Source organism: Ranitomeya imitator, chromosome 3, assembly GCF_032444005.1.
Source record: "Ranitomeya imitator isolate aRanImi1 chromosome 3, aRanImi1.pri, whole genome shotgun sequence".
In the NCBI taxonomy this organism is placed as follows: Eukaryota; Metazoa; Chordata; class Amphibia; order Anura; family Dendrobatidae; genus Ranitomeya; species Ranitomeya imitator.
In genome coordinates this window covers 640,184,545-640,207,690 of record NC_091284.1, presented here as the reverse complement: position 1 = coordinate 640,207,690, position 23,146 = coordinate 640,184,545, and the positions used below count along the sequence as shown (strand labels likewise).

Genomic DNA, 23,146 nt, shown 5'->3' with positions numbered 1-23,146 from the left:
TCTTGTCTGGCTACAAAAAGTGTTTACAAGTTATGCAACTAAGTACTAACCATGTAGCATGCCAAAACTTTTGCATCAGCCCATTTTCCTTTTTGTAATTTTTAAAATGGCCTATTAGAGATCATTTCATTTTCAACTTAAGAGTTCTCAAGAACCAGTCATTTTGACCAGGGGTACCCAAACTTTTCCATGCCACTGTAACTACTTGTAGTTACTGATGATATTTCTTAGACTTTCTTAACCTAAAATAAAGTCTTGACCATTTTAAGATTCTAATTTGATCAGATTTAGCAAGAACCGTACAAAGTTGGAAGTAGCACACTTATAAAATCATTTAGGAGATGGCGTAAATAGCAGCTCAAAGTGATTTTACGTGAAGGATGTCGCTACAACCAAACTTCTAGCATCTTGTACAGTCTTATAAACGACATCATTAGATCTTCATTACTGAAAATCTTTTTAATGACACAAGGCCACCAGCAAGATTAAAGGAAATTAACTCCCAGAAAAAAGGAGGGTAATTTTTAAGATTAGCCATTTATGTAAACACTCGCTGTGGAACATTAACCATTACCTTAGGCTTTCTGCTTCATTAATTAAGCATTTTCGTAGCGCTTCTTAAATGTTTTTTGCATGCACACACGCGCATTAAAATAACATTGCTAGTGCAGCGCGATGTGATGAGATATGTAGAGCAGTCAAGACTTTATCAATATGACAGCTGCAAGGGCTTGTTGATGCTCGCGGTTGATGCATTCGCCTCATTCCTAGCCTCTTTATTTCCTTTGTTTCAATTCTATTGTTTATGTCACTTGAATCTTCCATGGCTTATACAGAGATAATTCAGACTGTAATTGGCAGGAGCCCATATAATTTGAATCTAGTAAACAACATTAGATCTTTGGTTTGCGAGCTTGCTGTGCTAAAAATACTTAACGGAACCATTAAATGACATTTTTTTTTCTTTTGCACTAGGCAACTGTGATCATTAATAATATTGTTTGCATGCAGTGGTGTTACACAGCAACAGCTATTAATATGGATGAGACTTAATTATGAAGATTAATTTAGCCATACATGCAATGCTTGCTTTTGTTCAAATTAATAAAAATACCCATAAGAGATTTGGTCTAAAGCATATCTTTTCATTTCCATACAATTTTTTTTTCCACAAATTTTTGATCTCTTTTGAAAAGACTGAATTGGTATGTGATATACAGTGTCATGTAAAAGTTTCGGAACCCCTGGTCAAAATTACTGTTATTGTGAACAGTTAAGCAAATTGAAGATTAAATGATGTCTAAAAGGCCTAAAGCTAAAGATGACACATTTAAAAAAAAATGTATATTTTCATCTTTTACATTTTAAACATTACAAAAAAGGAAAATGGGCTGATGCAAAAGTTTGGGCATCCTGCATAGTTAACGCCTAGTAGCAGCCCCTTTTGATAGTATCAGTGTTAGGTCTCGAGTTCCTGCTTCTGCACAGGGGGAATCTCGAGCCATCTCCGCTGTGGTCTCCCATTCTTATCCAGCCGCAGTGGAGTCTGCTCAGCAGGGACGTCGGTCCCAGCGTCTTGCTCAGTCTCACTCTGTACAGAGAGTTACTGCTGCTTCTTCAGCTTCTGCCATTAAAGCCAGTGCTGGTCAGCAGCGAGCAGACTTCTCTGGGACTAAGTCCTTGTCTGCACACACTGAGCATGCCCAGGGCAAGATCTCCCGTTGGAGATCGAGGGTCATGTGCTCAGTCCCTGCAGCACATTCCACTGGTCCTCTTGGCAGGTCTTGGAAGGGCAAAGTTTCTGTGGCCACTTCCTGTGCTGCAACTATATAAACTGCGCATGACCGCACGGCCATGCGCTAGTGTACATTTGCATACGTGTGTTTGTTGTGAGTGCAAGTCGTCCTTGGATACCCCTTCCCTATTGAATGTCTGTTCGCGGAAGGTAACATAGTAACATAGTAACATAGTTAGTAAGGCCGAAAAAAGACATTTGTCCATCCAGTTCAGCCTATATTCCATCATAATAAATCCCCAGATCTACGTCCTTCTACAGAACCTAATAATTGTATGATACAATATTGTTCTGCTCCGGGAAGACATCCAGGCCTCTCTTGAACCCCTCGACTGAGTTCGCCATCACCACCTCCTCAGGCAAGCAATTCCAGATTCTCACTGCCCTAACAGTAAAGAATCCTCTTCTATGTTGGTGGAAAAACCTTCTCTCCTCCAGACACAAAGAATGCCCCCTTGTGCCCGTCACCTTCCTTGGTATAAACAGATCCTCAGCGAGATATTTGTATTGTCCCCTTATATACTTATACATGGTTATTAGATCGCCCCTCAGTCGTCTTTTTTCTAGACTAAATAATCCTAATTTCGCTAATCTATCTGGGTATTGTAGTTCTCCCATCCCCTTTATTAATTTTGTTGCCCTCCTTTGTACTCTCTCTAGTTCCATTATATCCTTCATGAGCACCGGTGCCCAAAACTGGACACAGTACTCCATGTGCGGTCTAACTAGGGATTTGTACAGAGGCAGTATAATGCTCTCATCATGTGTATCCAGACCTCTTTTAATGCACCCCATGATCCTGTTTGCCTTGGCAGCTGCTGCCTGGCACTGGCTGCTCCAGGTAAGTTTATCATTAACTAGGATCCCCAAGTCCTTCTCCCTGTCAGATTTACCCAGTGGTTTCCCATTCAGTGTGTAATGGTGATATTGGTTCCTTCTTCCCATGTGTATAACCTTACATTTATCATTGTTAAACCTCATCTGCCACCTTTCAGCCCAAGTTTCCAACTTATCCAGATCCATCTGTAGCAGAATACTATCTTCTCTTGTATTAACTGCTTTACATAGTTTTGTATCATCTGCAAATATCGATATTTTACTGTGTAAACCTTCTACCAGATCATTAATGAATATGTTGAAGAGAACAGGTCCCAATACTGACCCCTGCGGTACCCCACTGGTCACAGCGACCCAGTTAGAGACTATACCATTTATAACCACCCTCTGCTTTCTATCACTAAGCCAGTTACTAACCCATTTACACACATTTTCCCCCAGACCAAGCATTCTCATTTTGTGTACCAACCTCTTGTGCGGCACGGTATCAAACGCTTTGGAAAAATCGAGATATACCACGTCCAATGACTCACCGTGGTCCAGCCTATAGCTTACCTCTTCATAAAAACTGATTAGATTGGTTTGACAGGAGCGATTTCTCATAAACCCATGCTGATATGGAGTTAAACAGTTATTCTCATTGAGATAATCCAGAATAACATCCCGCAGAAACCCTTCAAATATTTTACCAACAATAGAGGTTAGACTTACTGGCCTATAATTTCCAGGTTCACTTTTAGAGCCCTTTTTGAATATTGGCACCACATTTGCTATGCGCCAGTCCTGCGGAACAGATCCTGTCGCTATAGAGTCCCTAAAAATAAGAAATAATGGTTTATCTATTACATTACTTAGTTCCCTTAGTACTCGTGGGTGTATGCCATCCGGACCCGGAGATTTATCTATTTTAATCTTATTTAGCCGATTTCGCACCTCTTCTTAGGTTAGATTGGTGACCCTTAATATAGGGTTTTCATTGTTTCTTGGGATTTCACCTAGCATTTCATTTTCCACCGTGAATACCGTGGAGAAGAAGGTGTTTAATATGTTAGCTTTTTCCTCGTCATCTACAACCATTCTTTCCTCACTATTTTTTAAGGGGCCTACATTTTCAGTTTTTATTCTTTTACTATTGATATAGTTGAAGAACAGTTTGGGATTAGTTTTACTCTCCTTAGCAATGTGCTTCTCTGTTTCCTTTTTGGCAGCTTTAATTAGTTTTTTAGATAAAGTATTTTTCTCCCTATAGTTTTTTAGAGCTCCAATGGTGCCATCCTGCTTTAGTAGTGCAAATGCTTTCTTTTTACTGTTAATTGCCTGTCTTACTTCTTTGTTTAGCCACATTGGGTTTTTCCTATTTCTAGTCCTTTTATTCCCACAAGGTATAAACCGCTTACACTGCCTATTTAGGATGTTCTTAAACATTTCCCATTTATTATCTGTATTCTTATTTCTGAGGATATTGTCCCAGTCTACCAGATTAAGGGCATCTCTAAGCTGGTCAAACTTTGCCTTCCTAAAGTTCAGTGTTTTTGTGACTCCCTGACAAGTCCCCCTAGTGAAAGAAAGGTGAAACTGTACAATATTGTGGTCGCTATTTCCTAGATGCCCAACCACCTGCAGATTTGTTATTCTGTCAGGTCTATTAGATAGTATTAGGTCTAAAAGTGCTGCTCCTCTGGTTGGATTCTGCACCAATTGTGAAAGATAATTTTTCTTGGTTATTAGCAGAAACCTGTTGCCTTTATGGGTTTCACAGGTTTCACTTTCCCAGTTAATATCCGGGTAGTTAAAGTCCCCCATAACCAGGACCTCATTATGGGTTGCAGCTTCATCTATCTGCTTTAGAAGTAGACTTTCCATGGTTTCTGTTATATTTGGGGGTTTGTAACAGACCCCAATGAGAATTTTGTTACCATTTTTCCCTCCATGAATTTCGACCCATATGGACTCGACATCCTCATTTCCTTCGCTAATATCCTCCCTTAAAGTGGACTTTAGACAAGACTTTACATAGAGACAAACCCCTCCTCCTCTCCGATTTTTACGATCCTTTCTAAACAGACTGTAACCCTGTAAGTTAACTGCTCAGTCATAGCTTTCATCTAACCATGTCTCGGTTATTCCCACTATGTCAAAGTTACCTGTAGATATTTCTGCTTCTAGTTCTTCCATCTTGTTTGTCAGGCTTCTGGCGTTTGCGAGCATGCAGTTTAGAGGATTTTGTTTTGTTCCAATCTCCTCGCTGTGGATTGCTTTAGAAATGTTCTTACCTCCCATCTGAGTATGTTTTCCTGGGTCTTCTTTGTTCAAGTCTAATGTTTTTCTTCCCGTCCCCTCTTCTTCTAGTTTAACGCCCTCCTGATAAGTGTAGCGAGTCTTCTGGCGAATGTGTGTTTCCCAGGTTTGTTGAGGTGTAGTCCATCTCTGGCGAGGAGTCCATCGTACCAGTAATTCACACCGTGGTCCAGGAATCCGAATCCTTGTTGTCTGCACCATCGTCTTAGCCAGTTGTTTGCATCAAGGATCCTGTTCCATCTCCTGGTGCCATGCCCGTCTACTGGAAGGATAGAAGAAAAAACTACCTGTGCATCCAGTTCCTTTACTTTCTTCCCCAACTCTTCAAAGTCTTTGCAGATTGTCGGTAGGTCTTTCCTTGCCGTGTCATTGGTGCCAACATGTATCAGAAGAAATGGGTGGACGTCCTTGGAGCTGAAGAGCTTTGGTATCCTATCGGTCACATCCTTGATCATCGCACCTGGAAGGCAGCATACTTCTCTTGCAGTTATGTCCGGTCTGCAGATGGCTGCTTCTGTGCCTCTCAGTAGTGAGTCTCCCACCACCACCACTCTTCGTTGCTTCTTGGCTGTACTTTTTGCTGTCACTTGTTGCTGTGTGCCCTTTTCTTTTTTGCTTGCTGGTATTGCTTCATCCTTAGGTGTGCCATCTTCATCCTCTACAAAGATTTGATATCGGTTCTTCAGTTGTGTGGTTGGTGATTTCTCCATGGTCTTCTTGCTTCTTTTGGTCACATGCTTCCACTCATCTGCTTTTGGAGGTTCTCTGACACTTTTTTCACCTTCTGTGACCAGTAGAGATGCTTCTGTTCTGTCTAGAAAGTCTTCATTCTCTTTGATGAGTTTCAAAGTTGCTATTCTTTCTTCCAGACCCCGCACCTTTTCTTCTAAAAGGGCCACTAGTCTACACTTCTGACAGGTGAAATTTGATTCTTCTTCTGGTCGGTCTGTGAACATGTAGCACATGCTGCAGCTCACCATGTAGGTTGTCACATCTGCCATGTTGCTCCTAGATCCTGCTGACTTGCTGTGTGTTTTCCTTCTTGTGTAATCTACTCAGCCAAGCTCTTTTGCAATAATATCCTACAGGCAAAAATTCGGCGCGCGGTTTGGCGATGCTTTCCAAGCAGCTGGTCCCGGCTGTACCCAACGATCTTCTAGCTTAGGGAGACTTCGCTTTTCCCAGAAGGCACCTGGAATATGCAAATTAGCCTCCTCAAGCTTGAATCCCTGGTTTGGCGATGCTTTCCAAGCAGCTGGTCCCGGCTGTACCCAACGATCTTCTAGCTTAGGGAGACTTCGCTTTTCCCAGAAGGCACCTGGAATATGCAAATTAGCCTCCTCAAGCTTGAATCCCTGGTATGGTTGCTTTCTAGCGCCCGACTTATCCTACAGCACAAATCACACATTACAGCGTCCAGTTGCTGTGACCGCCAGTACGGCGCCGTGCACTTCCTCTGTGCTTTCCTTACCCAAGCCTGGGTGGTTAGTGGCATTCGTCAGTGCGGCACCGCATGCACTCTTGTGCCCTAATATGGTTATTTAGCTTCCTTACACACCCAGTTGCGGTGTTGTGCCAGCAAGGGTCTAATTGGACTTCAATCCTAGTTGGGGTTGAGTTCGCTGACTACTTGCTCGCGCTCTATGTGCGGTACCGCGATCCTGTGACGCAACAGGATCGCTTCCTTCACGCTGGGTGAAGTTTAACCCACGTGTGTATACTTATGAGTACCGCCATATAGTCCGTCATTACTTGGCAGCAGGTTCCATCTCTGCACGGTGGACCCCGGGCTGCGAACGCACCATACTCTGTCTGTCTCATTATTTGGTGCGTTCCGCTAGCCCTAACAATCAGAACTTGTATGTTCAATTCTTGTTTGAGGGATTTTCATCCATTCTTCCTTAGAAAATTCTTCCAGTTCTATAAGATTCCTGGGACTTATGGCCACAGATTTTCAATGATTTTCAGATAAAGGGATTATGAGGGCCATGGTAAAACCAGCTTGCACCTTTTGAGGTAGTCTATTGTGGATTTTGGCCTGTGTTTAAGATCATTATCCATTTATAGAAGCCATCCTTTTTTCAACTTCAGATTTTTACAGATGGTGTCATGTTTGCATGAAGAATTAGTTGAGAGCATTCAAGGCGTTTAAGTCTTCTCATACTGCTGTGTCTGACCTGGCATGTCTCTCTCCACAAGGAAAAACCTTACCCCTTAGATCCCAGTCTTAGCCTTTCACCCAACCAAATCAGATCTCATACTTTGTACTAACAAAGGGCAATGCCCTGAAACAGTGTCAGCAAATTGAGATTCTGATTTGGCTTTTATTCCTAAGTCATATTGCAAAGCTTTTTTAAGGGTCAATAATGACTTATTGGATTACTACTTCCAATGGAAGGCACTAGAGGTAGAAGCCTCAAATTTGTATATTTGAAGTTTCATTGAATCCATTCTTCCCTCTACCCATGAAATTTCCCCCGGTGCCATTGGCTGCAACACAACACAACAGCATGTTTGATCCTCCTCCATGCTTAATGGTCGATGAGATAGATGTTCATTTCTGGAATGTTGTGCCCTTTTTCTTCACATATACCTTTGATTATTGTGGCCAAAGACTTCTATTTTAACCTCATAGGTCAAAAGGACTTGTTTCCAAAATGCAGCAAGCTTCTTTAGATGTTCTTTTGCATACTTCTGATGCTGAATTTTATGATGAGGACACAGGAGAGGTTTTCTTACGATAACTCTTCAATGAAGACCATATTTGTGCAGATGTCTCTGCAGAGCAGAACAAGGTACTACAACTCCAGAGTCTGCTAAATCTTTCTGAAGGTCTTTTTCAGTCAGGTGGGGGTTCTAATTTGCCTCTTTTGCAATCCTACAATCAGCTCTCCCTGAAATTTTGCTTGGTCTGCTAGACTTTATCTTGACCTCCACTGTTCCCGTTAACTGTTACTGTTTTATTACATTTTGAAGTGAGGATAGGACAACTTGAAAATGTTTTGCTATCTTCTGATAGCCTTCTCCTGGTTCCACCATTTTTATTTTCAGAGTACTAGTCAGCGGCTTAGAAGAACCCATTGCTGCTGCACAAGGTTAGAGGATGCTGGGTTTTTATAAAGCGGGGAAATTTGCATCTCCTGTCCTTTTCTAACGATGATAGTGAACAAGTCATAGCCATAAAAGACTCTTTAAGGTCTGAAACCTTGGTCAAAGCACACAAATCTCCAAGGGTGCCCAAACGTTTGCATTGGCCCATTTTCCTTTTTGTAAATTTTAAAGTGTAAAAGTTGAAAAAAAAACAAAAAAAAAAAAAAAAAAAAAAAATATATATATATATATATATATATATATATATATATATATATATATATATATATATATATAGTGCATAAAATGCTTTCAGTTCAAGGTTATTTGCTATATCAGGATTTGCACCGTTATACTGTTAAAATATGTGGCTGTATTAAACTTGGGTGTCCCAAGACTTGTTTTGTATAGATAGTCAGCAGTTTTTGGCCGCATCTTTGAAAAGTTCTAAAGTTTTAAAAGTTAATTCTCATCTTCATATGCAAATTGCCTCTTCTGAGAAAAAGAGGACTTAAACTCTATAGCGCCATCTGTTTGGAAGTAGCGATCCTACAAGTCACAATCAACCCTTTAACGAATCGTGCAATATGACTTAGGAGAAACAATTCTCATCTTCGGCAGTTATTACCTATCCGCAGGATAGGTGATTACTTGCTGACGATGGGGAGTCCGACTATTGGGCCCCACAGTGATCGACAAGTTATCACCTCTCCTAAGTATAGGTGATAACTTCTAAAGATGGAAATAACCCTATAACTGAATTAATGAAAATAAGTAGTTTGGCTACAAGATCTTAGGAGTGAATAAATTACTGTAAGCTTAAGACAAACAGATTTTTTTTGTTTCAGTTACAAATCAATAGTACCGGTTATACACGTCAAGAAAAAATAGCCAAACTGTTAGGCACTAGCACTAAATCCCTAGGGGCACTGGCTACCTGGTTCAAGGGGTTTGTCCAGCTTTGGAACCATAAAGAACCAGAAGCACATGAGCTACTTGCACAATGAACAAGTCTGTAGGAACCTGTTCACACACCACCAAGAAACTTGAAGACACAAAAGGGCACAGTGAGGTCAAAAATACTCTGTTGTAAAAAAAATCACAGTAATAAGCAAGTGCTAGTCAAAAGATGGAAAAAAACGGGGTATTTAGTTGATACTTTATTTTGTAAAAAAAATGTGTACTAAGCTGCTCCACCAATCGTCAAGGTATACCCATATAGAGCAGTCCTACCTAATGTATATAATCCCTATCTGATGTATTTAAAAACCTGATCATCTGTATAGTACCTGTATAAGCAGGGTTCAGAGAGGGAATTTTCATGCGGACATGCTGGATGGAACAGCTTTGATGCAAATGACCCATAAGGAGTGGTGGACTCCCTAGTCTTGTAGAAACAAGAGAACAATTACAGAACCAGAAACACATGGGCTGCTTGCACAGTGAACAAGTCTGTAGGAGCCTGTTCACACACCACCAAGAAACTTGAAGACACAAAAGTGCACAGTGAGATGAAAAATACTCTGTTGTAAAAAAATCACAGTAATAAGCAAGTGCTTGTCAAAACATGGAAAAAAACAGGGTATTTAGTTGATACGTTTTTTTGGAACCATAAAGCGCGACTGAAGTATTTTTTGTCTATGATACTATGAAGTAACGTTAACAGTTATTCTGTTGAGTTTCACCCCATGCCCTGCTTCTTAAATTCATTATGGTTTTTAGATCTTATACTGATGACACGTAAAGGGAATCTGTCAGCCGGTTTTCACTATGTATTTGAGAGCAACATAATGTAGGGACAGAGACTCTTATTCCAGCAATGTGTCACTTACTGGGCTGTTTGGTGCAATTTTGATAAAATCTCTGCTGTGGATCTATCAGTTCTCTGAATGCTGAGCTCTGTATAACCCCACCCACACCACAGATTGGCAACTTTCTGTGTGCATTATATAATGACAGAAAGCTTACAAATACTGATGTTAAATACTGACCAAATACTGAACATGTGAACGCGGCCTAAATGGCAAAAATTTGCCGACAGATTCCATCTAGTCAGACTGATACCGCTGTAGACACGTTGATATAAATGGCTGTATAATACCAGTGTCATACCAGTAATTTGAAAATGATGGTTAAAGTGTCACTAAACCTATAAATACAGTGGGGCAAAAAAGTATTTAGTCAGTCAGCAATAGTGCAAGTTCCACCACTTAAAAAGATGAGAGGCGTCTGTAATTTACATCATAGGTAGACCACAACTATGGGAGACAAACTGAGAAAAAAAAATCCAGAAAATCACATTGTCTGTTTTTTTATAATTTTTTTTGCATATTATGGTGGAAAATAAGTATTTGGTCAGAAACAAACAATCAAGATTTCTGGCTCTCACAGACCTGTAACTTCTTCTTTAAGAGTCTCCTCTTTCCTCCACTCATTACCTGTAGTAATGACACCTGTTTAAACTTGTTATCAGTATAAAAAGACACCTGTGCACACCCTCAAACAGTCTGACTCCAAACTCCACTATGGTGAAGACCAAAGAGCTGTCAAAGGACACCAGAAACAAAATTGTAGCCCTGCACCAGGCTGGGAAGACTGAATTTGCAATAGCCAACCAGCTTGGAGGGAAGAAATCAACAGTGGGAGCAATAATTAGAAAATGGAAGACATACAAGACCACTGATAATCTCCCTCGATCTGGTGCTCCATGCAAAATCCCACCCCGTGGGGTCAGAATGATCACAAGAACGGTGAGCAAAAATCCCAGAACCACGCGGGGGGACCTAGTGAATGAACTGCAGAGAGCTGTGACCAATGTAACAAGGCCTACCATAAGTAACACACTACGCCACCATGGACTCAGATCCTGCAGTGCCAGACGTGTCCCACTGCTTAAGCCAGTACATGTCCGGGCCCGTCTGAAGTTTGCTAGAGAGCATTTGGATGATCCAGAGGAGTTTTGGGAGAATGTCCTATGGTCTGATGAAACCAAACTGGAACTGTTTGGTAGAAACACAACTTGTCGTGTTTGGAGGAAAAAGAATACCGAGTTGCATCCATCAAACACCATACCTACTGTAAAGCATGGTGGTGGAAACATCATGTTTTACTGCTGTTTCTCTGCAAAGGGGCCAGGACGACTGATCCGGGTACATGAAAGAATGAATGGGGCCATGTATCGTGAGATTTTGAGTGCAAACCTCCTTCCATCAGCAAGGGCATTGAAGATGAAACGTGGCTGGGTCTTTCAACATGACAATGATCCAAAGCACACCACCAGGGCAACGATGGAGTGGCTTCGTAAGAAGCATTTCAAGGTCCTGGAGTGGCCTAGCCAGTCTCCAGATCTCAACCATATAGAAAACCTTTGGAGGGAGTTGAAAGTCCGTGTTGCCAAGCGAAAAGCCAAAAACATCACTGCTCTAGAGGAGATCTGCATGGAGGAAAGGGCCAACATACCAACAACAGTGTGTGGCAACCTTGTGAAGACTTACAGAAAACGTTTGACCTCTGTCATTGCCAACAAAGGATATATTACAAAGTATTGAGATGAAATTTTGTTTCTGACCAAATACTTATTTTCCACCATAATATGCAAATAAAATGTTAAAAAAACAGACAATGTGATTTTCTGGATTTTTTTTTCTCAGTTTGTCTCCCATAGTTGAGGTCTACCTATGATGTAAATTACAGACGCCTCTCATCTTTTTAAGTGGTGGAACTTGCACTATTGCTGACTGACTAAATACTTTTTTGCCCCACTGTGTATATATATATATATATATATATATATATATATATATATATATATATATATATATTTCTTTTATATGATTAACCCCTTAAACCTCTGGTGGAAATCTGAGTACTGAGACCCCTATTGATCGTTCAAACTACAAGTCAGAAGCATTTAGCTAATTCGTGAGTCTGAGTAGAATGGTTAACAGACCCATAGACTTACTATCGAACCGGTAAACATCTTAGTGCGTTCATGCATAAGCTGAGTGCTTCTTACTGTTGGGTTCAGCAATCAGTGTATGTCTCAGAATATGGACCCTTGCTAATAAAAATGGCTTTTTAGAGGCTATGCTACAGTGTTAAGAGACTTCATTCTTACACTTCAAGCACTGCAATGTGCAAAATTTCTCTTAACCACAAGCTCTTTGATCCAGACCAGATTCCTAGATCCACCACATTTTGTATTCTGTATACTAGCCGTCCTCCTTGACAAGACCACCCTTCTAAAATCCATTGTCTAACGCAATGTTGTGTGGCCATCTCAGTGGATTCACTGCACCCACACGTATAAACCTAGCTAAAAATGAGCAATAAATGATTAACTTGTTTTTGTTCCCTCCGATCCGCATCATAGCCGAGTAATAAAAAATACCTAGACAAACACAGTCCTTCGCTCCGTATGCAACAATAGCACAGTTTTAATTCCTATTTTAGGAGCTCCTGTCTGTGGTTGATTAATTTTGTTTTCCACTGTGTTAAATTTTGCTCCAGAATTTAATTAAAATGTAAAAGCATACATTATTTTCCCTGTTTATAAATGTATATGCCAGAACCCCCGTAGCTGAATATCATGTTTGTATATGTGTATACTTATATATTTATGTTTCCTTCTCTCCACAGACAGACAATTTTCCTGCAGAGTCCAATTACATGGGAAGCAGACAGCAATTTGTTCAAAGGTAAAATAATTGAAAATGATGCTCAATAATTCACCTTTTTGGGCAGATTTCTCATTGGCAGACACTTACATTTACTTATTTCTTTATAATAAATCAGTAGTTCAACCTTCAAAGACCCAGAGAGAGCAAGCCTAAGGGACAGTGGTCATGGAGACAGTGATCAAGCTGACAGTGATCAAGACACTAACAAAGGTTCCTGCTGTGACATGTCTGTAAGAGAAGCCCTTAAGATGAAAACCACTTCAGCTAAATGCCAACCACTAGAGCAGGGTGAGTAACCACTCCATTATCATGTTAAGCAAGGGGTTAAATATCACATCGTGTCGTGTTCCTGCCGTGCCACAACACGGAGTAACCTCATCACTCTAATATGAATGAAGAGGCTGAGAAATACATTTTACATCATATCTTATTTCAGCTAAGTGGCATCTGCTGGAGTAAGGTCTGGAACTAGTCGTATATTTACCGTCCTATGTATGTAGGTTATGTGTAGTATTATTGCACTAGGTCCTCATTATATAAAATATACTGGAGATCATCCGAACCCAGTAATATGCTATAGAACAAACACGTCATTTATGTTTTATACTAGCTGTACTACCTGGCTTTGCCCGGGTTAATAACTGCTGTTAGCAAAATAGAATGTGTTAACAAAAATTTAATCTGCACACAAAAACCACAAAACAAATAGATAAAAATGTAATTATTAAAAGGCAAAAACTAAGTTCATTGGCTCTCGAGGAAGCAGCTCTTGTTTTCATGTCTGCGAGCCTCGCTTCCCTCTCCTCAAAGTTCATTGGCCCTTGAGGAAGCAGCTCTTGTTTTCATGTCTGCAAGCCTCGCTTCCCTCTGCTAAGAAAGTTCATTGGCTCTTGAGGAAGCAGCTGCTGTTCTCATGTGTGTCAGCCTTGTTTCTCGGTCTTCACATTTTTCATTGGCCCGTAATGCAGCTTTTCTTTTCGAATCAGCTGACATTCGTGCCATGGAATTCCTTTTCTTATGAGGCATTATTGTGGTAAAAATAGTCTGTAACTGGCAGTTTCTATATCCTCTCACATAGAGGTAATGTGACTGACATCAGTCTTTCCACCAACACACCCTAACTGACATGCTATTACCTCACACAAGCTTTGTTACACTGAGAATGTCTTTTGTTGCCTATATTAACCAATCAGAGCTCAGATTAATTAACTGTAGCAAAATAGAAGCTGAGCTGTGATTGGTTGCTATTGGCAGTCTGATAAATCCCCAGCCAACAGGAAGCCCCCCCCCGGCAGCATATATTAGCTCACACATACACATAATAGACAGGTCATGTGACTGACAGCTGCCGTATTTCCTATATGGTACATTTGTTGATCTTGTAGTTTGTCTGCTTATTAATCAGATTTTTATTTTTGAAGGATAATACCAGACTTGTGTGTGTAATTGTGTGTGTTTTAGGGCGAGTTTCATGTGTCAAGTTGTGTGTGTTGAGTTGCGTGTGGCGACATGCATGTAGCGACTTTTGTGAGATGAGTTTTGTGTGGTGACATGTGTCGAGTTGCATGTGACAGGTTAGTGTAGCAGCAAGTTTTGTGCAGCAAGTTTTGCGCATGGCGAATTTTGCGTGTGGCGAGTTTTGAGTATGTGCAAGTTTTGTGTGAGGTAACTTCTGCATGTGTTGTAACTTTTGTGCATGTTACAAGTGCAAGTTTTGCGTGTGGCGAGTTTTCGATGAGGTGAGTTTTGCACGTGTGGCGAGTTCTGCATGAGCCTAGTTTTGCATGTGGCGAGTTTTGCATGTGGCTAATTGTGCGCGTGGCGAGTTTTGAGTGGCGACTTTTGTGTTTCGACTTATGTGGCGAGGTTGGTGTATATGTGGTGAAATGTGTGCTACTGTGGTATATGTGTTCAAGCACATGGTAGTGTGTGGCACATTTTGTGTGTGTGTGTTCATATCCCCATGTGTGGTGAGTATCCCATGTCGGGGCCCCACCTTAGCAACTGTACGGTATATACTCTTTGGCGCCATCGCTCTCATTCTGTATTGTTCATATCTGGCAGCTGTCAATTTGCCTCCAACACTTTTCCTTTCACTTTTTCCCCAATATGTAGATAGGGACAAATTTGTCTGGTGAATTGGAACGCACGGGGTTAAAATTTCGCCTCACAGCATAGCCTATGATGCTCTCAGGGTCCAGATGTGTGACTGTGCAAAATTTTGTGGCTATAGCTGCGACAGTGCAGATGCCAATCCCGGACATACACACATACATACATACATACACACATACACACACATACACACACACACACACACACACACACACACACACACACACACACACACACATTCAGCTTTATATATTAGATTACAGGGCTTGCCCACCTAGGAGGACCATTTTTTAATGAAATGTATCTATTTGAGTCTAAATATCACTTTTTGCAAATGGTCTTCAGAAAGCGGAACAAATAAAGGGCATTTAACTTGGTTATCAGACTGTTAATACATTTTTTTAATAACGGCTTTAGTGTAACTGTCATTGCAGTGTGTGTAAAAATAATGTTTAATTTTAGCGCTCATGTACAAGGTGTAGTCTGGGAGCACCGTCTCTCATCCCGGGAGTTTGGCATCATGCTCAGAGCAGTGTAATTGATAACCAGTGAGAGGAGGAGAAAAGGGACTTATTTTCCTCCTTAAAATATTGACCAAACCTTTATTCAAATTCCAATACATTATTGAAAATGTATTTGACAGCCTTTCTTAAAAGGAACCTGCCCAAAATTTTTTGCCACCTCATCTGAGAGCAGCCAGATTTAGGCAAAGATAAGCAGAAGCCAACAATGTATCACTTAGTACATCCGAAAAAACAAAGAAAGCTATCATTTGCAAACATTTTATTCCAATCAATTATTAAAATCAACACATTTTGTAAAACAGAAGAATATAAGGTTGTGAAGACACTGTGCAAACTGTATGCGGACCAGCCTACGGATAAATGGCGCTATGGGTTTACATGAGAAAAGGGAACATATAGGTATATGGGAGATAAATATAATCCACAGTGGGAGAAGGGGGTGAGAAGGGGGTGTGGAGAATCCCCTCTTCAGTGAACGTATCTATACCTGTATGAATTTAATTAGGATTTATAAAAGGTTTAAGTATAGTTATGACCAAGTGGAGTGATAATACTCACAGCAGTGAGATTTGTAAATTGTAAGGTGCCAGTTGTTAGGACTGGCGGAACGCACCAAGTAAGATGATATAGATGCGTTCGCAGTCCGGGGTCCACCATGCAGGCGAAACCCGCTGCTAGTGAATGACAGACTATATGGCGGTACTAAAAGTATAAACACGTGGATTAAACCTCACCCAACATGAAGAAAGCGATCCTGTTAAGTCACAGGACCGCGGTACCGCACATAGAGCGCGAGCAAGTAGTCAGCGAACTTAACCCCGAAAGGGATTGAAGTCCGATTAGACCCTTGCTGGCACAACACCGCAACCGGGTGTGTAATGAACCTTATTAGTAATAAATGAGCACAAGAGTGCGTGCGATGCCGCACTGACGGACGCCACTAACCACCCAGGCTTGGGTATGGAAAGCGCAAGGCAAGCGCACGGCACCGTACTGGCAGGCACAGCTATAGGATGCTGTGATGTGTGTAACATACAGATGGATAGTCGGGCGCTAGAGAGCTACCATCATCCGCGAGCAGACAACAACTCTAGGGAGGGATACTTAGGAGCTTTCATCCATCGACATACATCCATCTACACACACACATAATAATTGTACACTAGCGCATGGCCGTGTGGTCATGCGCAGCCTATATAGTTGCAGGACAGGAAGTGGCCACAGAAACTTTGCCCTTCCAAGACCTGCCAAGAGGACCAATGGAATGCGCTGCAGAGCCTGAGCACATGACCCTCGATCTCCAACGGGAGATCTTGCCCTGGGCATGCTCAGTGTGCGCAAATAAGGACTTAGTCCCAGAGAAGTCCGCTCGCCGCTGACCAGCACTGACCTCAATGGCAGGAGCTGAAGAAGCAGCAGTAACTCTCTGTACAGAGCGAGACCGAGCAAGATGCTGGGACCGACGTCCCTGCTGAGCAGACTCCACTGCGGCTGGACAGGAACGGGAGACCGCAGCGGAGACGGCCCGAGATTCCCCCTGTGCAGAAGTGGGAACTCGAGACCTAACATTACCCCTCCTCCTAGGGCCCCCCCCTCCTTGGGCCTCGCTACGCTCGAAGGCAGCAATGAGCTGTGGGGCCCGAATGTTTTCAGCAGGTTCCCATGACCTGTCCTCTGGGCCATAACCCTTCCAATCCACCAAATAGAACTTTTTGCCGCGTACCACCTTGCACCCCAAAATAGCGTTCACCTCATAATCGTCCGTAGACGAACCCGATGTCCCGGCAGATGACTCGGAAAACCGGGACATGTATACGGGTTTCAAGAGGGATACGTGAAAGGTGTCGGTGATACCCAAGCGTGGAGGAAGAGCAAAACGATAGACCACAGGATTAACCTGTTCGAGAACCTTGAAGGGACCCAAGTAGCGAGGAGCAAACTTAGTGGACTCAACTCGCAGCCTGATGTTACGGGCGGAGAGCCACACCAAGTCGCCAGGGGCAAAGGTCGGAGCGGGGCGCCGATGAACATCGGCGGAGGACCTCATTCTCTCCTTGGAGGCCCGAATGGCATCCTGCGTGCGATCCCAAATGTCCCGTGCCTCCACAGCCCAGTCTGCCACCCTGGAGTCAGCGGAAGACACAGGCATGGGCACAGGAACACGCGGATGCTGGCCGTAATTTAAGAGGAATGGAATCTGACCGGTGGAGTCGGCTACGGCATTGTTAAGTGCAAACTCTGCCCACGGTAGCAAGGATGCCCAGTCATCCTGCCTGGCAGAAACAAAATGTCGCAGATATGTGACCAAGGTCTGGTTGGCCCTTTCAACCAACCCATTCGTCTCTGGATGATATGCCGAAGAGAGATTTAACTCAATACTGAGTAGACGACAAAGCTCTCTCCAGAATCGAGATGCAAACTGGGGACCCCGGTCACTAACAATTTTGTCTGGCATACCGTGTAGGCGAAAGATATTCTTGATAAACAAGACAGCCAACGCCCGTGCAGATGGTAGCCGTGGAAGAGGCACCAAATGCACCATTTTGGAAAAATGGTCGGTGATCACCCAGATAATGGTGCAGTTACGAGACTTGGGCAAGCCCACCACAAAGTCCATCCCGACCATCTCCCAGGGCCTGTCCGCCACGGGCAGAGGATACAGCAAACCAGCTGGCCGTTGCCGAGGAGTCTTGTTCCTGGCGCAAGAGACACACGCCCGAACATACTCCGCGACATCACGGGCCATATGCGGCCACCAGTATGTCCTCGCCAGTAGCTCAGATGTCCTTTTAGTACCAAAATGTCCACCCACCCTGGACGAGTGCGCCCAAGAAAGAACCTCCGGTCGCAAACTGGATGGAACAAAAGTCTTGCCCGGGGGCACAGACTCCAGGGAAACCGGAGCCACAGTTCTCAAGCTCTCGGTGGGGACAATAAGCCGAGGCTCCTCCTCCTCCTCCACAGATGACACAACGGAGCGAGAGAGAGCGTCGGCCCGAATGTTCTTCTCCCCAGAAAGGAAATGGAGGGTGAAATGAAACCGGGAGAAGAACAAGGACCATCTGGCCTGGCGAGAATTCAACCGCTGAGCTGTCTGCAGGTATACCAAATTTTTATGGTCTGTGAAGACTTGGAAGGGAAAACGTGCTCCCTCCAAGAGATGTCTCCACTCCGAGAAAGCCAACTTCGAACCCAAGAGTTAAATGCTCAGTGGCGTAGGCACATTACCTCCGTTGGTGTGGACCGGTTCCTCGACGCGCGTTTCGCGTGCAGCTTTATTAAGGGGTAGGTTGATAAAGCTGCACGCGAAACGCGCGTCGGGGAACCGGTCCACGCCAACGGAGGTAATGTGCCTACGCCACTGAGCATTTAACTCTTGGGTTTTTCATGTGCTAGGGTAATTTAACCCCTTGATCCCTTATTAGGCTGCACTGGCACCTTACAATTTACAAATCTCACTGCTGTGAGTATTATCACTCCACTTGGTGATAACTATACTTAAACCTTTTATAAATCCTAATTAAATTCATATAGGTATAGATACGTTCACTGAAGAAGTGATTCTCCACACCCCCTTCTCACCCCCTTCTCCCACTGTGGATTATATTTATCTCCCATATACCTATATGTTCCCTTTTCTCATGTAAACCCATAGCGCCATTTATCCGTAGGCTGGTCCGCATACAGTTTGCACAGTGTCTTCACAACCTTATATTCTTCTGTTTTACAAAATGTGTTGATTTTAATAATTGATTGGAATAAAATGTTTGCATTTTAAGGCGATAGCTTTCTTTGTTTTTTCGGATGTACATATTTCTTATGAGCTGCCTGAACCTAGGCATGGTATATTTCTGAGGTTAATGTATCACTTAGATTACTGGGAGCAATCGTTATGACACAATCTGAGTTTTTAGATTTAGCATGAAGCAGAGCTGAGAAAGCTAACCCCGCCCCCACCAGGCTCTGTATATACAATGTCCATAGACAGTGAGGTGCCTATCACAGGAGGGGGCGTGTCGGACTACCAGGCACCTGCTGTGAGGTCTCCGCAATGATAAACTTCTTGTGCTAAAATAATCATTGCAAGTGAACAAAACCACATATATTGATAAGAGAGGCATTGCTGAAATCTGTGTTTTAAACTCTACCTCATGATGTCTTCAGATTACATAGCAAAACCCCGCTGAAAGATTGCCTTTAAAAGTCAGTCTATATCGTTTGTGTGATAAATAAACTAATAACAGGTAACACACAACTATTTAACTATTTAAGGTAGGGTTTATACACATAAATTGGATTGGTCCCTGTAGAAGAATATTAAATCTCAAATGCTGCTCTTCTACTAAGTTATCTACCTCCACATTAGGTAGGGACATTTTTAAAATTATGGCAAAGTTTCTCCTTCTGGTGAATATCAAGTCAGCATAAAGAGACTTATAAGCCATGCAATGCTCTTTTGGAAATTTCAATATGCAAATAGAGAGAGAGAGTATAGGAGCTGTAGTAATACCTATTGGAATTAGCAAACCTAAAAGTCAATATCGACCCTTTAATGGCCTTACCATATGACTTAGGATAAGAAGACAAACTAGAAACTCCATTTGAAGTCACATTTTGGGGTGTGTGCCCATCATTGGTGCAAAGCAGGGCAGCCGATATGACTGGGTGAGAGGCTTCTGATAGGTGGTGCAGGGGGTAGTTTTTCTCTTTGTGGAGAGGGCAAGTGAGCATAATGAGACTTATAAACCATGCGTTTCTTCTTTGGGAATTTGAAAATGAAAATCTCTTCAGAAAAGGAGAGGACCGGTACTTTATTGTCACCTATTAGAATTAGCAGACTGAAAAGTCAATATCAAATCTTTACTGGTCTTGCCACACAATTTTGTATAAAAGAAGCTAAAACAGAAACTCAATTCCAGACACATCTTTCAGAAAGTACAAAACAAGAGCGCTGATTTGACTGGGTGGGAGTTTTTTTTCCTCTCTGAAGAAGCAATTTGCATATTTAAATTCCAAGAGCAGAACTACATGGCTTACAGGCCTCCTTAATCAGACATGGCACTCTTCACATGGAGAAACTTTACACTTTATACGTATTGTTAGAAGACTCTCATCTAGCCTCTCTTGCTTTGCATTGATGAGAGGCACACATCCCATCCCTGTATCTGCAAATGGAGTTTCTGTTTTGGCTTCTTATCCTAAATCATATGGCAAGGCCCTTTAAAGGGTCGCTATTACCGTAACGTTTAGGTTTGCTACTTCCATTAAGTGGCTCTAGAGTTCCTGTCCTCTCCCTCTCTGGAAAGGCTGTTGGCATATTTAATTATGGCAATCATAGGTAGCTGACAGACAATACCTTGACTATAACAGTGTATTTGCAGTCATATTTGTTTTTGTACTTCACAGTGTGGCTTTTGCATGTTACATGGCTTTTTTGGCAGGTATTGGCAAATCTGCGTGCTACCTGCCATTAATTTCACTATTGCATATGATATTCACTGATGGCGCACACAGAGTAGTTCTGATTCAGGCACACCGGATTAAACATTATTTTTACACCTAAAACATTAACAGTTATGGTAAAAGCATTATTAAAAACATTAGTAGGAGCCTGATAAAGCGCTCTTAATACTTTATTCAAGGTAAATCACCTTTAAGGTCTCCTTGAATATGTTTATTACTTGCTGCCTAATGTTTGGACTGAAAATCCATCGGTGAGCTTGTTCTGACTGACTGGAGAATTTGTTTTTTCTAAGCTTTTCTCAGCTGATGACCACAGACTACATCAAATTTCAAAGTGCAGGCAATAAAGAGTCTGTAAAAACCAAACCATGAACAATTTTTAATGAAGCCAAATTGCAAAAATTATTTTCCGTCTTGAATACATACATTTAATTAAAATAACGTCATGATTATTGGACCAACCTTCCAATGTATTTTTTGAAAAATTAATCTACAGTCCACACTTTTTATCATATTTCCCATTAAAACCTGAATATGTGTAGCAAATTGCTAAACAAATTTTGAAAAGTTTTAGTTAAAGGGAATCTGTCAGGTAATTCATGCTGCCCAATCCACAAGCAGCATGAATCAGATTGGCTGCATGATTGTAGCCTGATATAACTCTCTCTGAAATGCTCTGTCATATCAGAGAAAATATACTTTGAAGATCCGGTCATAGCAAGAGATCAGACGTTTGTGACTCCGTCCCAACTGGCTCTTCCCAGTATCACTGCAGTTGATCGACAGGTCTCTCCTTCACAGTTCCAGCGTTTCTGAGAAGAAAAATTCAGTCATGCAGGCAATCTACCATTCATGCGTGCACAAAGACCCCTCACATAAATAATCAGAGAGATCACATGAATGTATAGTTCAAAATATAAAACAATCCTTTATTGAAACATACAATTAAAAACTTTTTTTCCCCCAACCATATAGTAGGTCATAAAATCAGAAATACCTCCGATCTACAAAATAGCAGGTCTCATGCTCTCATGTGAACAAACTACCTATAAAAGCCTATTGTTGGTCAACCTAAGTAATAAATGACCTAAACAATGGCACAATAGTTATGATAGCTGTTGAACATCTGTATGGAACAATAATGCATAAAGAGTGCAATACATATATATATAGCGCACTACAATTGCAAACAATTACACAGTGAGAAATGTATATAAGTAATTTATAGTAATAGTAATTTACTTATATACATTTCTCACTGTGTAATTGTTTGCAATTGTAGTGCGCTATATATATATGTATTGCACTCTTTATGCATTATTGTTCCATACAGATGTTCAACAGCTATCATAACTATTGTGCCATTGTTTAGGTCATTTATTACTTAGGTTGACCAACAATAGGCTTTTATAGGTAGTTTGTTCACATGAGAGCTTGAGACCTGCTGTTTTGTAGATCGGAGGTATTTCTGATTTTATGACCTACTATATGGTTGGGGGAAAAAAAGTTTTTAATTGTATGTTTCAATAAAGGATTGTTTTATATTTTGAACTATACATTCATGTGATCTCTCTGATTATTTATGTGAGGGGTCTTTGTGCACGCATGAATTACTGAATGTGTTCTTGTACATGATCTATGGACTAATATGTATGCTAAGCTACCATTCATGCTGCCACTTGTCAGGATGTCCGGTTCCCATTAAACAGTAACATCAAAATACATGATCCTAACACTTCTTCCAAGAACCTTTAATTCTTGCTCCATGAACCAGAAAATCTATTCATTTCTGGTGCCAAATACAAATGTCAAGCCTAGTGTCACGTGGATACAATGTCATTGCAGTCTATCAATAGTACTAGCACCAACATCTGACCACATGACTCTAATGAAAGTTCGAAGACCATGTCACTGATAGTTCCCATCATCTTTATGGCAAACAGAGCATCTAATAAGTGTGAGGGCCTCCAGATGATGTCAGGGAAATGTAAAGTCAGGCATGTTGAATTACTCTACTTTATCCTTTTGTTTCCTTTGGAGATGAGCCTCTTCCAGAAATGTCTGACAGTGGCAAACTCTATTTTTCCATTGGAAATACAGGCGGACCTGATCATCCATTGACATGATGGAACTTGAAGAGATAGCTGTCGGCCAATGGAGCTTTCAATTGACGTCAATAATCTTAAAGTTATTCATTAAATGGAACCAATGCAATACACTCCCACCGTAAGCCATAACATGATGAGTATTGAGTCTCCTTTCAATTTCTCTATAAAAAAAGAGATCCGATAAAGTAAAGCAAATACTTGCTTAGGTTCCTAGATATAATCTATCCATAGTATCAG

At 41.6% G+C, this 23,146-nt stretch overlaps 1 protein-coding gene across 4 annotated transcripts in view; it reads left to right on the top strand.

Moving 5' to 3' along the window:
- Positions 1–23,146, top strand: part of PCDH17 (protocadherin 17) — a 281,345-nt gene that overhangs the window by 91,279 nt on the left and 166,920 nt on the right. For all 4 annotated transcript variants that reach the window (XM_069758179.1, XM_069758177.1, XM_069758181.1 and 1 more), the window contains 2 exons: positions 12,659–12,717; positions 12,815–12,987. In XM_069758179.1, the coding sequence (XP_069614280.1) occupies positions 12,659–12,717; positions 12,815–12,987 (232 nt within the window). The remainder of the gene's footprint in view (positions 1–12,658; positions 12,718–12,814; positions 12,988–23,146) is intronic.